The 15,855-nt window shown below is 34.3% G+C and overlaps 1 protein-coding gene across 6 annotated transcripts in view; it reads left to right on the forward strand.

Moving 5' to 3' along the window:
- CNKSR2 (connector enhancer of kinase suppressor of Ras 2) overlaps positions 1–15,855 on the forward strand; it is a 287,398-nt gene that overhangs the window by 243,067 nt on the left and 28,476 nt on the right. For 5 of the 6 annotated variants that reach the window (XM_081278357.1, XM_081278358.1, XM_081278359.1 and 2 more), the window contains 2 exons: positions 818–918; positions 2,335–2,881. In XM_081278357.1, the coding sequence (XP_081134483.1) occupies positions 818–918; positions 2,335–2,881 (648 nt within the window). Of the gene's footprint in view, positions 1–817; positions 919–2,334; positions 2,890–15,855 lie in introns of all 6 variants that reach the window. The other variant, XM_081278361.1, reaches the window with a different exon arrangement.

Here is a 15,855-nt window from a genome sequence, read left to right on the forward strand (position 1 = left end):
CCCCATAAGCTATAGGGTGGCTGAGATATTAGTGGAATAGTTTCTGATTATTGACTTTGTTGCTGCATTTGATTTAACTTTACTAATGTATAGCTCAGAGAATTGTTCTCCTTCCCTTTTGTTTGAGGTCTGCCAAGTCACTTTCTCTAGTGGCTTACATTTTCTACCCTTTTAAATCATTCTGGAAGTTTGGAACTGTAGCCACATCAGTAGATTTGCCCGTTTCCATTTGGCAAGGATCAGGGTTTGCCATGTGTTTCCAAAGAGAGGTGGGAGTGTGGTGTTACGGATTCATGTCAGCATGACTCTGAAAACAGTGATAGTTAGATAACCAGTGAATTGAAGCCAAAGAAAAGAATTGACAACATTATTTTTGGAGCTGTTTATATCTGTAGAGATCCACAACAGTATATGTATTGCTTTTCTTTGAGTATTAATCTCTAAGATAAAATGATAAACCTTTTAAGAAGCATCATGTAATATCAATTATTAATTGAAGCCTCATAATAATTTTGTCTAGATGCAAAGGCACACTAAACCTGATTTGGCTTACAGAGTATCTTTTCTTAAATCCATTAATGATGGCTGTGTCTAAACACTTGCTTTGAAAGCAGGTTAGAATTAGGTAATTTTGCTCTTCCTTCCTCTTCAAAACCCAACAAATGGAAGTTGATGACTAGGGTAGGGGAGTGCTCAGGAGTATGGTATTGGAATGGAATTTAAATTTCTTTCTGTTAAATGGTAAGGTACATTTCTGAAAAATATAATTAGAAACATTTAATAGAATGTCCATATATCCATGTGTGTGAATTTCCAGATTACTGGAGTGAGAGTGACAAGGAAGAAGCAGATACTCCATCAACACCAAAACAAGACAGTCCTCCTCCACCCTATGACACATACCCACGGCCTCCTTCTGTAAGTTAACAATACAAGTATACTTAATATATCACCAGATTCTTTGACAAGAAACATCTCTTTATATGTTTAAAAATTGTGTAGCAAATTTCATGTCAACCTTTGGGTTTCTTTGGAAAAATGAAAAAAAGAGGGTCTAAAATCAGTAAGGAAAATAGTTTTAAGTTTTCAAAGAGCCAGGCATGGTGGCACATGCCTGTAATCCCAGCAGCTTGGGAGGCTGAGACAGGAGGCTTGAGAGTTCAAAACCAGCCTCAGCAACTTAGCAAGGCACTTAGCAACTCAGCAAGACCCTGTCTCTAAATAAAATATAATAAAAGGCCAGGGATGTGGTTCAGTGGTTGACTGCCAACAAATTTACAAAGAAAAAACATTGCCAGAAATTCCAGGAAGGAAGAATATGTGACCAATTTTATTAAGAGCATACACTGTGTCAGAGTAGCATTCATGGAGATATCAACACAAAAAAAGTTTTCTTAACAAAAGATATAAAATTGACCTTATCTACTATACACTAGTGAAGTTCATTTTTATATCCTTTACAAGTAACTGATAGAAAATAGTATTATAGATTTGGGGTATAGCTCAGTGACAGAGCACTTGCCTAACATGTGTAAAGCCCTGGGTTGGATTTGATCCCTAGCACCACCCAAAAAAAATTATTTATTTATTTATTTGTTTATTTATTTATTTATAATGTTTGGCATATAGCTTTTTAGATAACAATGGAGTCTGTTTAATATACATGTTTATATGATGCTCCAGAATTCTGAAACTTTAAATACCACAAATAAAAAATATTTCATTTTTATTTTGAGCTTATATACCATATATTGTCTATATTCAAGGCAAATGCTAATCCCCAACAAGGTATAATCTCATCCTGCCTACATTTTTAACTCCATAGAAAATAAGACAGCTTTTCTGTGGCACCCATAGGAACAGACATTTCATCTGTGAAGAAGAGGAAGTGTATAGTCTGTTTATGGGCAACATGTTCTTATACCCAAAAGCCTCTCTCCTTGCCTTCACCCCCAAGCTACATAAAATCCAAAAATGTGAATCTTCAGACAAAACTTCAGGATTTCCAAATGTATATTTTAAAACTGTGTTTGTTTTAGTTGCTGAACATTTCTCACTCACATTTTCTCATACTTTCATTATTGTGAACTTTTCCGTTGAAATGTCAGATTTTTCATAAGAACCTGTATAGCTGCATGTTAAGACATACAAGTCTGTCTCTTAAACTATAAGTTGGGGCCTAACTTTGGGGTATCTACCAATTTTCTTAGTAATTACATGACAGTGTAAGAATCTATTCACTTAAATATTCCTTGGTAAAATTCTAAAGTGTTCCTTGGTGCTCCAAGTGGTCTTTTATTTCTGTGGAGATTGATCAGAGGCTCTTTTCCACAGATGAGTTGTGCCAGTCCTTATGTGGAAGCAAAACACAGTCGGCTTTCCTCCACAGAGACCTCTCAGTCTCAGTCTTCTCATGAGGAGTTTCGCCAGGAGGTAACTGGGAGCAGTGCAGTGTCCCCCATTCGCAAGACAGCCAGTCAGCGCCGCTCCTGGCAGGATTTAATTGAAACACCACTAACAAGTTCAGGCTTACACTATCTTCAGACTCTGCCCCTGGAGGATTCCGTCTTCTCTGATTCTGCAGCCATCTCCCCTGAGCACAGGCGGCAATCCACCCTTCCAACTCAGAAGTGCCACCTACAGGATCACTATGGGCCATACCCCTTGGCCGAGAGTGAGAGGATGCAAGTGCTAAATGGCAATGGGGGCAAGCCTCGAAGTTTTACTCTGCCTCGAGATAGTGGTTTCAACCACTGCTGTCTGAATGCTCCGGTTAGTGCCTGTGACCCACAGGATGATGTGCAACCCCCAGAGGTGGATGAAGAGGAGGAAGAAGAGGAGGAAGAAGGGGAAGCAGCAGGGGAAAACATAGGAGAAAAAAGTAAGTATGTTTATGGAGATTCTTAGCCTGTGTATACAAAGGCCTAAACTTTTCAAACTTGTTGTTTGAGGAAAATAGAATTGTTTCCCTTTTTCTTAAAATAATGATCTTGCTGAATAAGAAGTCAGGTCCCCCTTCATGTCCTACTTCCATAACTTAAGTAACTTGGGGGAAAATTATATATAATGAAGAATGAAGTTTTATCCCAGGACACACAGAGCTGGAGCAAATTTTTTTTTTCTCCCAACTACCTGTTGCCTTTTATAACCTTAAAAATACTATTAACCTATAGTATTCATTTCTTTTTCTTCCTTCTCTTACCCTGTTTCTCCTCACTTGCATGCATCATCCCATTGGTCCACACTGATTACCCCCTGAGTTTGGGTTAAGAAACTATAAATGCTTCAAACAGGATGTTAGCAGAGCCCTGGTTAAATAAGTAAATACTTATGCACATATACACCCAACCATACCTACACATGTATATATCTTCCTTTTTCACTATCAGATTTAAAGGAAAAGTGCAAAAGACATTTTTTCCAAGGAGAGATGTCACATAGCATTTCTGTCAACTCCAAATAGTTGTATTTGTTTCCAGAAACCAATTTACCAAAAGCATCCATGTGCTTTCTTGGTATATATGTTGATTACAATGCTCAATTTATATGAACTCAACTCTGAAGAGAGAGAAGCCAATCAAGTAACCCTCTGTCTTGTTGAGATTATGTTTCCCAAGTATCAAGTTCTTTATCCAGTATGCTATACCAAGCATCTGTTTATACCTAACATCATACACTGCTCCAGAAACTCAGGTTAGTTTAAGGGTATAACTCAGTTGTTTTTGTTAGAAAATCTAGGTTTGGCTATAAATCCTGAATATGTAAGAGAAATATGCTACCACTTGCATCTCTATTCAAAATGCAATCTGAGCCGATTAGTGTAGATGATTAGAGCCAGTGGTTATGAAATGAGTTACTCATTTGGTCCCCTTAGGGCATTAGACTTCTCTTTTTTGATGGATACAAACAGAAAATAGCCTTTAACCCATTTTACAAGTATGCAGGACTTTGATTCCTGGATATATTCATGTTAGTTCTTCATTGTAATTGGAAAAACAACTCAAAGCTCTCAAATTACCAATAAGGCAAAAGCCTCATGTTAATGTGAAGCTTGACTCCTTTAATATGAGAGCCACTTTGAAGATTATTGACAAGACAATGTAGTAGACCTTCTTTTATGGTATGGATCTTGCATTGTATTATTTAATGGGGATTTTATATCTTCTACAACAAGTACAAGAATTGCTTGTAATAAAATTTACAGGCTTAGGTACTTTCCATGAGAAATATATTTTAGCCATCATATACATGAGAAATATTATAAAAAGTATACTATTGGTGTAGAAAAAGTAATTACCAGGCTGGGGTTGTAGCTCAGTGGTAGAGCGCTTGCCTCGCATGCATGAGGCACTGGGTTCAATCCTCAGTACCACATTAAAAAATAAATTTAAAAAGTAATGTGCTAATTCTTTAAAAAAAATAATTACCATCTACTACCTGCCAAGCCTTCCCAACATTCACATCTATCAGAGATTATGGAAGACTCTTGTAAAAAATATTTAGGAGTCATGCTAGGCCTCTTTAGGAGCTCTGGTAATAATACATATTTAATATTCTAATGTTTACAAAATCAATGAACTGCTTTCTAAAATTGAATTCAAAATTTTATTTCAGTTGTCATCCAGTTGCTGCATAATGGCTATGACTAAGTATGTGAGGTTTGTTAACTCTAAAAATATTGTATAAAATACTTTATCTCAGCTGTGTTAAAATAAACTGTGTTGAAACTAGCACAGCCCCCTGAAATAGAGAATTCTGTTTAGAAAACATCCCATCATTCCTACAAGCAGAGTCACTGATGCCATCTTTTTTATGAATAAGTGAGGTATTTAGCCATTCATCCTGGTCATTGTGTTGGAAAGGACTAGAAGCAAATATATCTAGGACACAAAAGGAAAACATGGCACCATACCTGCCATTCCTTCTAAATTCCAGTAGCCCACAGAGCATCTCTATTTAGATAGCTTTCAATTTCTTATAGAGCCTCTTTTTTATTGTTTTGTAGATTAGATAGATTGTTAGCCATACAGGTACACCCCTAAGTAGGTGAGGATTTTTTTCAGGTTCCAGGTGAATTAAGTGAGTAGTTATTTGGTACTGTCCATCATTTTTAGTGGGTTCTCTTTGCAGAATAAATGTGATAAGGTAGAATAGCCATAGTAAGTATGTCAGTAAATTTGGTATTGCACATTTTTCTTTACAATTCAATATTATGGGACAATTCATGCTATTTCAGTCAGCTCAGCTTTGCTGGAAGTGACTGTGCACTATTGTTGAGGCCCCATTGCTTTCTGGGTATTTTTCCATAAATTGTGCCACTTGATGTCTCAGTGTATTTCAAACTGTTCTCAACAGAGTTGCATTTCATGCTTGCCTGGAAGATGTTTCTTATTTGATGAAATGCATGTTCGCCTTTCTATTCATGGTTTTGCATTGTTATTTCTAATATTCAGGAGTATACAATTTGATGAACTTTTCATTTGCGAACCAGTACGTTTATAATCAGTGTTTTCAAAAGACTAAGGTCTAGTTTAAGGGTGCCATAGTATTGACTCACCTGGATTGGCCATTAGGAGTAAATGAGCAGGATGCTTATTCAAACCAGGCTGCTTGGTGTTATTCCAGTAGAGCAAAACTTATACACAGGAATGAAGTTTTAGCCATTACATCAGCCTCAGACTTACATGCACTCTCTCCAGTGCAGTGCACTCACTGTGCCACCACACAGATTGGCAGGAAACTGGTACTTTAAAAAAATCAAGGTCTAACAGCAGTGTGTTACTAACTGTCCTGCTCAAGGCCAGCATTCGATTTGACCCTACTAAAGTAAATTTGTACTCAAGTACAAACATGCAGAGGTAATAAGTTTAATGTCTCTAGCTTCAAACATTTTTCTCAGTTTGCCATAAAGTTAAAAATAGGAACCATCAAGCAAGTGGGCAAAAGGAGTAATGGAAGAGAACCTAAAAATATGGCCTTCTTATACCTTAAGGATGAAGAATTATGTCATCAATCAAAGCCATTTATTATCATTTATATTTCATCTTACCTTATATAATATGGCACATATTATATGGTGCTTACAAGTTTACAAATAATCTAAGAAGCAAGATATACCTAAAATGATGCCCTGGTTGTTTTTCAGTTTCCTTATGGATGTGGAATTTGGCTGTGCTTATGAAGTGTAAATTTAGTCCTCCTTAGAACAGACTTCAATCTGTGTTCTCATGGTTGAACTATCTTTTGTCTTATTTTAAAATTCAATTATTTAACTGAGTCATACTGTGATTTTTCTCAGGCTGAACTCATTTTAGTCTGAAATGGATGGTACTAAAAGTACACAGATGAGACTTCTCTTGTTTTCCTTTGACTGAAAAGTCAGCTTGCATATTAATTATCTTGACCTACTTCACTGGCATTTGGGGAAAGACAAGTAATTTCCTATTATCCCAATTAGCAGTTTCAAAGCTACTGAGGTGTAGGCCTTATAATACCTTTGTTAAATTATTAATTATGTCAGCCTATGCAACTTTCAAGGGATAAAAATCATAAAAGTATAAGACAAAATAAAAAGATATGTTTCATTTAGAAATCATCTGCCATAACACTAAAATACTATTTTGGTTAATACAACTTGAAGTTGTCTTAATATCTCTCTCTTTCCCTTGCCATAATAGGCAATTTAGATGAGGTTTTCAAAAGCTTTATCCCTTAATCCTACTGATGTGCACCTTGGCAGTTATAAGGGTACTCTTTTCTAGCCATACATTCTTGGTGTCTTCGTTTACTCAATGAAGTTATAATTTTCTCTTTTTCCATTGCCTAGGAGATTACCTACCAGTCTTCTCACTTAATTTATGTATATATTTAGCTTGGGCTTAGCAATTTAAAGCAAAATCTAGGTCTTTTTTGAGGGGTTAGAGAGGGATAAATCTATTACTTTGTAGCTGCTAGACACATTTGGTTACCTGGATGAACTATTACTAATGTTCTCAAAATAATATCTGCTGAGAAATATATTTTAAAGTGATATTTCAAAATCTAACATTCTTTGAATACCACTGATAACTTAGGAGCTGATATTCAGTATCCTAATATCTGAAATTATCTAGGCAAAGAGGCTGGATAATTATGACGGCCAATATGGTGCAGAAGAACATACATTAATCCACTTGAATCATTGTAAATGGTCCTAGAGTAATTTCCTGAAAATTTTCTAAAAATCCATGAATTTTATTTTTAACAACATTCAGATAGGCAAGGGTAAGTTTCATATTCTCAGAATATGAAACTGTTGAAGGGGGTAATGAACAAGTTGAAAATAAATAAAAAATACTGCAGCACTTTTCATCATTTTTTTATTTTCAAAGTAAACTGTACACAATACAAAGAAATTTAAGAGTATAATCAATAATATCTAAAACTCTAGTTCAAGTTTAAAGGGAGTACATGAATGAAGAGGGATATAACAATGGGAATAAAAAGGCATGTGATAAAGTCAGAATAAATGGCAGAAAACCTTAAATATGTCACTTTCATGAAGTTTAAGGTGCCATCCTTGACTAGTTATGTAATTAACATATATATAAAGAAAAATGCAGAAAAAATCTAGAAAGCAGTAAATATTCTCTTAATATCATATTGTCATTTTGAAAAAATTACTGTTAGAGAGCCATTAAACAGAGGATTTGATATAATTCTTATATTGCTTAGAGTCTGGATTTTTTTAAATCACACCTCTCTCAATTGATGAGGAAAGTCATTAACTTATAGGAAGTTCAGAGATGGGACTATTCTAGGGTAAATTTCATGGCTCTCTAAATGTCAGAAATCTCAGTTAATTTTTTTTAATGCCAACAGTTCCACACATCATTTCTCATAAGACAGCATCCAAAAAGCCAAAGGCCAGACTTTATTATTAGTCCTTTTTGTAACATCAAGGGCAACTTTGTCTAGATCCCTCCAGCAGGCATATTCCCAGATATCACTGGCCAGGGTTGTTCCATATGCCCATGCCTATATGTCAAGGGAAACTGAATGATTACTAATAGTTTAGATTACACTTGAACCATTCACAAGGTCATAAAATAAATGTACTAAAACGTTTTGTCATTACTTTCTGTATGAGGAGCTCTATTGTTGTGTATTTTTATGTATTTAAGTATATTTGTTTAAGCATTGTCTCATTTTTTTAATATGTACATGCAAGCACATGCCCCAGATCATGTCACCTCATTTCAAAGTCTTGGTGCTACTAAAATACTAGATATATTTTTAAAAAGGTGAATATTATGTAACCCTGAAAATATAACATGTTTGATATAATTATTGTTGCCTTATAAATGAAAAAGTATGTTTTCTATAAACAATAAATTATCATAGCTTAGAGTACAATCTCTGAAGACATTCCTCAGTTTAAATTCTTGCTTTGTCACTCTGCCACTTACAAGTGGGATGAATGATCAAGTTATTTAATACCTCTATACCTCAATATCTTCATTGTTAAATCAGATGGTAATAGTACCTACCATTTGAGGTTGTGTGAGGACTAAATGAGGCAATGCCAGAGAGCACTTAGTGTCCATATCTGACACATTGTAAACCATCCAACAAGTGTTATAATTATGTGGTTGTATGTAGATTTTATGTAGATTTGAATTTAGGCAAAGAGGGCAGTTACAATACTTAAATAACTATTAGGCCTGGCAAACCTCACTAATGTTTACTTGACTACATGACCTATCGTTGCTTAGTTTCAGACATTGACTTAAACTATGTGAATGACTGTTTTTATAGGTAAAAATGATGAAAGAACAGCAATTTTGTACATTAGCTGTTGTCTACAAACTGAATTAGAAATGTCACTTGTTTCACTTTCTTATCACTCACTACTCCTTTCCTTTTTGACTTTGGATATATGGGAACTCAAAAGAAACTTGTATTCCTAATGTAAACCACCTTATAATATATATTTATTTAAATAGTTATTTATAGATCATGCCATTCTAGTCTCAGTTCAAATATCTTCCCGTTAGAGTCCTTCCCTCACAACCCAGTGTGATCCAGATGCAACCCCTCACCACCATCACCACCATTTGTGCTTTGGTATGGTATTCTGCTTTATATTTTTCCCAGATTTATCACTATGTATATAATATCAAATATTATTCACTGGTTTATTTTCCATCTCTACCCTCTACCCACCATAATATAAGCTTCTTAAGAGCAGGGGTTTTATTCCTGTCTTATACCCAAGGCCTAAAATAGTATATAACCCAAAGTAGGCCAGACAGTACTGAGTGAATAAGTGAATGAATGTATAATAGCTAACCCCCTTTCTTCCTAATTTCTTATCTATTTTATTATATAATAGAGCTAAAGTTATTGTTTATCCATTATGCAACATAAAACAGGAATCAAAACATTGCAGAATTCTTAATTGTAGGTATTTTGGAAACGGCTAGCCAGGACTGTATGTGCTCAGCATACCCTCTTTGTGCTGAGATGCTAATAATTAGAATTACTAATCTTTGTATTGTGGCTCTTTTATAGTCATATTTTCTATAGTTGAAATAATTGTCCTATTTTACTCCAATTTCAAAGATGAAGGCCACAAAAATATGACATCTGAAATGATTAGTTCATTGTCATGAACCAGTTAGAAGCCAGATCTTCCAGCATCCATAGGTTGTTTGTTCTTCCTACCAAAATCTTTTCCCTGTGGAAAGAAGGGTGACTCAACTCACTACCAATGTTTGGTTCACAGCCTTAGTTCTCCCTTGGAAGTCGTCCATCACCTAGCTTCATCTTAATTAGTTTTTAAAAAGTGTTAAAATTGCAACTTTGTACTTTAGCAAATAACCAATAGCCCTGCCTCAGTTAGAAAAATAATCTCAGAACTGTTGATAAGTAATGAACCCAGATATTAATGGTAAAAGAAAAATTCTATATGCTATATGCTATAATCACACCAGCAGAAAATGTGGCTAAATAAGAATTAAAGCTCATATAAAAGGATGACAGTCCCTCCCTAGCATAGGTAAGACAAGTTATGATTTACATTTTTTTTTACCAAGACAGAAGATCAGATTTAGCCATACTGTTACCTGTTCCTATTTTCACACATCAAAAAAGCAAATCACTTTTTTTCAGTTCAGTAATAGTTTATTGACAGTTTCTCAGTGACATACCTTATAGCATATTATATAAGAACCTATCCTAACTTCATTCTCCTTTTGCTATGTTCACCCTTGCCACAGAAAGCTGATGGTCCCAAATGCCTCATTTTTGTTCCTTATCATAGGAAATTCACCACTTATGATTACCACCTGCTAGGAGATAGCATGTTCAGATATAGTAGGATTGTACCATGCAACATATATTGGAAATTTTATAAATTTCCACATTTTTCTTTTGCTGTTTAATTTGTAATAATAACGTGAAGTACAAAGAAACCCTCTCACCTTCTGACCCTCCAAAGATTACTGTCAAAAGTTAATTATGGAGGCTGAGGTTGTGGCTCAGTGGTTGAGCACTTGCCTAACACATGTGAGGCCCTAGGTTCAATCCTCAGCACCACATAAAAATAAACAAAGGAATGCTGTCCATATACAACTACATAAATTCATTTTCCTCATATATCTTTTTCCTGTGATTCAGTGTGAGTAAGGGGGTAAAGCATGACCTAGTTGATTTATTTTTTTCTCTGAAATTTTTTGATGCAAATAGTTTATAATAAAAACAGCAGTGTTGTGAGATAACTTACCACTTCAGAACCCAGCCTCAGTCCCATACTCTAGAAAATGCAGTAGTTGGCCTTTTCAAAAATGATGGACAGGAACATGAGAAAAAAGGGCAACGACTGTTGTGCACTCTTACATACACCTCCACACACACATCCCCTAGACTCATACATCAGAAGTTCTCCTAACTTCTTGCTTAAGTCTTCAATGTCATATAAATTTTTGCTTTCTTTATGGAGATCTTTCAGTACTATAAGCTTATTCCAAAGTTCTGTGATGACAACAACTAAGCCAGAGTCTATCAGTTAGCTAAAGGAAAGAAAAAACAAAATAAAACATTGCAAGTATATTCTTAAAAAGCCAAAAAGCAAAACTCACAAATGGTTTCAGAGTCCCTTATCTGGCAATCAATTTGCCTTTGGATTTGGGCTTCAAGTTTTTAAACATTAAACCTTCTATTAAAAATCTTTCTCTCTTATTTTTTTAGTTTTCTCACTAGTTCCATTACTCTGGTCACTCAGACTTTTTATGTTTAGCCACAAGCACATCTTGGCCAAATATCTGGTCTTAATAGCTTAATATGTTATATTTTGAAGTTTTTCCATTAATGGGACAATACTCACAAGTAATGTGTCAATAAGGAAAAAGTGCCAATTGTATATATTTTGTTTATGGTACTGGGAATTGAGCCCAAGGCTTCACACATGCTAGGCAATGTGGAGAGCTACATCTCCAGCCCCCTTTTTAAAACTTTTACTTTTAAAATAAAATCTCCAGAACCACACACACACAAAAAAATCAACTTTCTGGGTTCTTTTACAGAAATTTTAGAATACTTAAAAATAACAGTTTCAGTTATCAAATTTTTATTCATTTCAGAACTATGAATTATTTAATATCTCTATCATAGGTGCTATGACATTTCAATATTTAGATTTATCCTACTGAAATGTAAACTAAATTTCTGTATTTTATTTATGATTTACTGTATCAACATATCATCCAGTTAGTTTGAAGCATGTATTCATTCATTTAATAGGCATTTATTTACTACATGCTAGGTGTCATATTAGAAGTATACTTAGCTATTCCATAAGTCTACTTACAACAGAAATTTGTAAATTATCTTTAAGAAATAATATAGATCTTTCTTTTTGATAACATGAAACAGCAAATAATGCAAAATATGTAGCATCTTTGTTACTTTAATGTTACAATAATTTTTCCTAGTAACCAATTTATAATTGTTTTAGATGGCACATGATATTCTGTTTTCATTTTAAGGTACTTATCACTTACATAAAATTTACAAGACTGGTTAGAATCAGATATGAGATCATTTGAAGAACTATTTCTGATTTGGCTCATTCCTTAAGCTTTGGTTTAGGAATAAGCATTCAAGTCACTCAGCTGTTCTGATTACCACTAATCAAATGTCAAAAACGTGAAGTGAACATCATATTATACTGACCATAGATTAATATTTCTTTAAGAAAATGCTTCCTAATTTTATAACCATCATGGAATTTAACCGGAAAAAAAAAAAAAAACATTAACATCAGGAGCAGTGATGCACTCCTGTAATCCCAGCAGCTGGGGAAGATAGTGAGTTCAAAGCCAGCTTCAGCAAAAGCAAGGTGCTAAGCAATTCCATGAGACCCTGTCTCTAAATAAAATACAAAATAGGGCCGCAGATGTGACTCAGTGGTTGAATGCCCCTGAGTTCAATCCCTGATACCCAACAAACAAACAAACACATAAAAATTAACATAGGGAATGTTAGCAGAGTGCCAAATAATGAAAATTGTACTATATTTTGAATGTCTGTCTTAGGGAAGTTTGAACCTTAACATTTCAAGCCTTGTTTTTAACATTGCTCTATGCTTACAATCCCTATCTTCCATGATTTCAAGTCTGATATTCTTATTATGCTCTTTTTATTTTTATAAATCATCCATAGAATCCATTGACTTCTATTCAAGATCTATTCTTTTAAGACTTCTTAATTTTCTCACCCATGACTTCTTTGGGTTTTTTTGCTATATTCTTTTCCTTGATATTTTTGTTATTTTTGCCCCACTACAACTCCATAAACTAATTTTAGAGTATATTCTGTGACTTATGAAACAGACATTTAAAAGCGTATGGGCTGGGGATGTGGCTCAAGCGGTAGCGCGCTCGCCTCGCATGCGTGCGGCCCGGGTTCGATCCTCAGCACCACATACAAACAAAGATGTTGTGTCCGCCGATAACTAAAAAATAAATATTAAAAATTCTTTAAAAAAAAACGTATACCTTGGGATTCTAGGTGAGAGAAAATAGCCTTTGATATCACAGAACTTGAATTTTACACCACCACCACTACCACCATTTCTGCTGTTTTCTTGATGCTTTTTAACAATGCTAACACACAGGAGTTTATATCCCTTTTCTTAAAAAAAAAAAAAAAGGAAGGAGAGACAACTTGGAATCAGTGTGGCTTTAATGCAATCTTGCAACTCTGACAATAAACCCCACCCCTCACTTTGAACTCTATTTTCTTTTTTTACACACTATGTAGTTGCTGGGCAGCCTCCTCTTTATTTAGCATATTGGGTTCTGAGATTCATGATGGGGTTTTATTAACTTAATTAGAAGGATTTTGCCCCAGCACTAGAGGTTGGAAAGATGTTTACCCTTCCAAAAATAATTTTGCACTAATGCTGAAACACTTTGCTGAATAATTAAATGAAAAGGTAGCCTTAGCTTTGAATGTTTCTTTATATTTATAGCATGCATCTTTTTTAATGTGTTATTATTGGTGGTATCTCTCTGGTAACACTATAGAACCCATTTGAAAATGCTTTATATTAAGGTAAAGGGTTCATTTATTGGATAAATTGTTTTTATTCAGTTAGGCATATAATGTTTCATGCTACATGTAAATAGGCATGATAGCTGTCTCATTATGGAACTAGAGTTTTAAGACAATATGTCCACCCTCCCACCCAAAATATAAACACATTTTACATACTGGAAAAATTGTTATTGAACCTCTGCTTGAATATTTTAGGGTCTCGGAGTGCCTACCTCCAAAAGCAGGATATTTCATGTTGGACAACCTAGCTAGAAGGTTCGTTCTTATTGATATACAAAAGCAGTCCTATGACAAATTTTCTACCTGGTTTTAGATCTTAAAATTGCAATTTAGAAAAATATAGAGCAAGTAGTTGAAAGGCTGTCCTGTGGAAGGAAAGATAAGATGGTCTTTAAAGTTCCAAAGAACATTATAAATGGAGGGTAGAGGAAGCTGATTATAGATTGATTTGAGAAAGAAGATTCTAATTACTGCATTTGCCCATAAATGGAATGACTGGTCCTGAGTTTAGTGGGCTCCCCATTACCAGGTCCTCCAGAATTTTAGGCATCCTTTCTGTTTTTAACTGATTGATTTATTAAGGAAAAAAATTATAGAAATTATTCTAAAGAAAAAGGGGCAAAGGACAGAGCATTATAGTTCTCGATTTAAAACTTTGTATGTTAATTTAATTCAGTCATTCAAAGTGCTTATCTGAATCCACCTAATGTCTTTCAGTCCTTATTGCAATATCTTTATTCATAAGGGTATCATGCAGAGTTTCATCTTATGCAACATACACTATGACTTTCCACTTATCTCTCAGCCTGGAGGTACTGTCCCCAAAAAAATCTAGTTTAAAATGCTTCATTTCCATGATTGAATCCATATTCATCCTACAATCAAAATTAAAAATCAAAACTCATCCCGATAGTCTCTAAAACTTCACCATGCATTTATATCAGGTTTATCAGCCTGTGCTTTGTAGAACCTATGCTGGGGTTTTGGTTTTTTGGATAACAGCTCTTCTGTTAAGACTTAAGCATTAAGTCTCAAGGTATTCTAACCATAGCCCTATAATAATATACAAAATATTCATTTGTTGTCTAACATTATAAACTACTGGTTCAGGGGGACCTCAGAGTACTTCTTAGTCCCTTGTCTCCAGAAGTGTTTCTTTTTGTAATGTCCTAGTTTGAAACTTTTCTTCTTGCAGAAAAAGCCTTAAATATCATTGAAACAATATGTCTCTACCTTCTTAGATCATTTTTTTATGATTTTTTAAAAGCTCTTTATATTTTTTCCCAAGCCTCAATTGAACATTTACCTTCATAGCATTTGTATAAGCAATTGGTATTATTCTCTGCTAATTCATTTTTTGTGGCCTCTCATTCCATATTTTATAAAATTTTTCTTTAAATTAAAGCTTTTCCTAAGTAAATTTCTTGTAACTACCTTGATTTGAGCTGAATCTCTTTTTCCCTCTCTCATTGAGACAGTTTATGTTTATATTACTGTAATTTTATTTTTTTAAATCACTCATCATTAAAATTTTCTATTTGTCTTACTGGAGTTTTTAAATCATGTTTCTTTCCTGTATGGTACATATTCAACTTTGTGTTTTCTTCTCACTGTTAGAGAAATAAAAACAAAGACAAAATTATAGGATGAGTTTGTTTTAGTTTCTCTCTCCCCACCCCTCCCATATATATATTGCTGCTATTGTTGTTGTTGTTGTTTGTTTTCAAAACAGAGTCTCACTGTGTTGACCAGGCTGCTCTCAAATTCGTGGGCTCAAGTGACCCTCTCACTGCAGCCTCCTAAGTAGCTGAGATTACAGACACGTACCACTCACTACCACCGAACTATTATTGTCTCTTTTACGTCTCCAGGGCCACAAAAGTTCTTCCCTGTTGTTCAGTGTTAGGACAGGGTTTTACTCATTTCTTTCTATTTATGAAGCATTAAATTATCTGGGTTTTAATGCATACAGTAATTACATGTATTCATCCCATCTTTAATGCATTAAATCCTATAGTTAGCATTATTAGTGACTTAAACAGAAAATAATGATGCTCAAGTAATATCATTTAATTTTTAATATTCAGAGGGTTTCACAGAATCTGATTTGCCAACTTTTATTAACCAATTAATGGAAAAGTAGCACTATAAAAATTTGGTGACTTCATGAGGATAATTTGCAGGATTTTTTTTAAATTTTTTTTCTTAGTTGTAGTTGGACACATACCTTTATTTTATTTATTTATTTTTATGTGG

The sequence above is a fragment of the Spermophilus citellus genome (assembly GCF_964194105.1).
Source record: "Spermophilus citellus genome assembly, chromosome: X".
Lineage (NCBI taxonomy): Eukaryota > Metazoa > Chordata > Mammalia > Rodentia > Sciuridae > Spermophilus > Spermophilus citellus.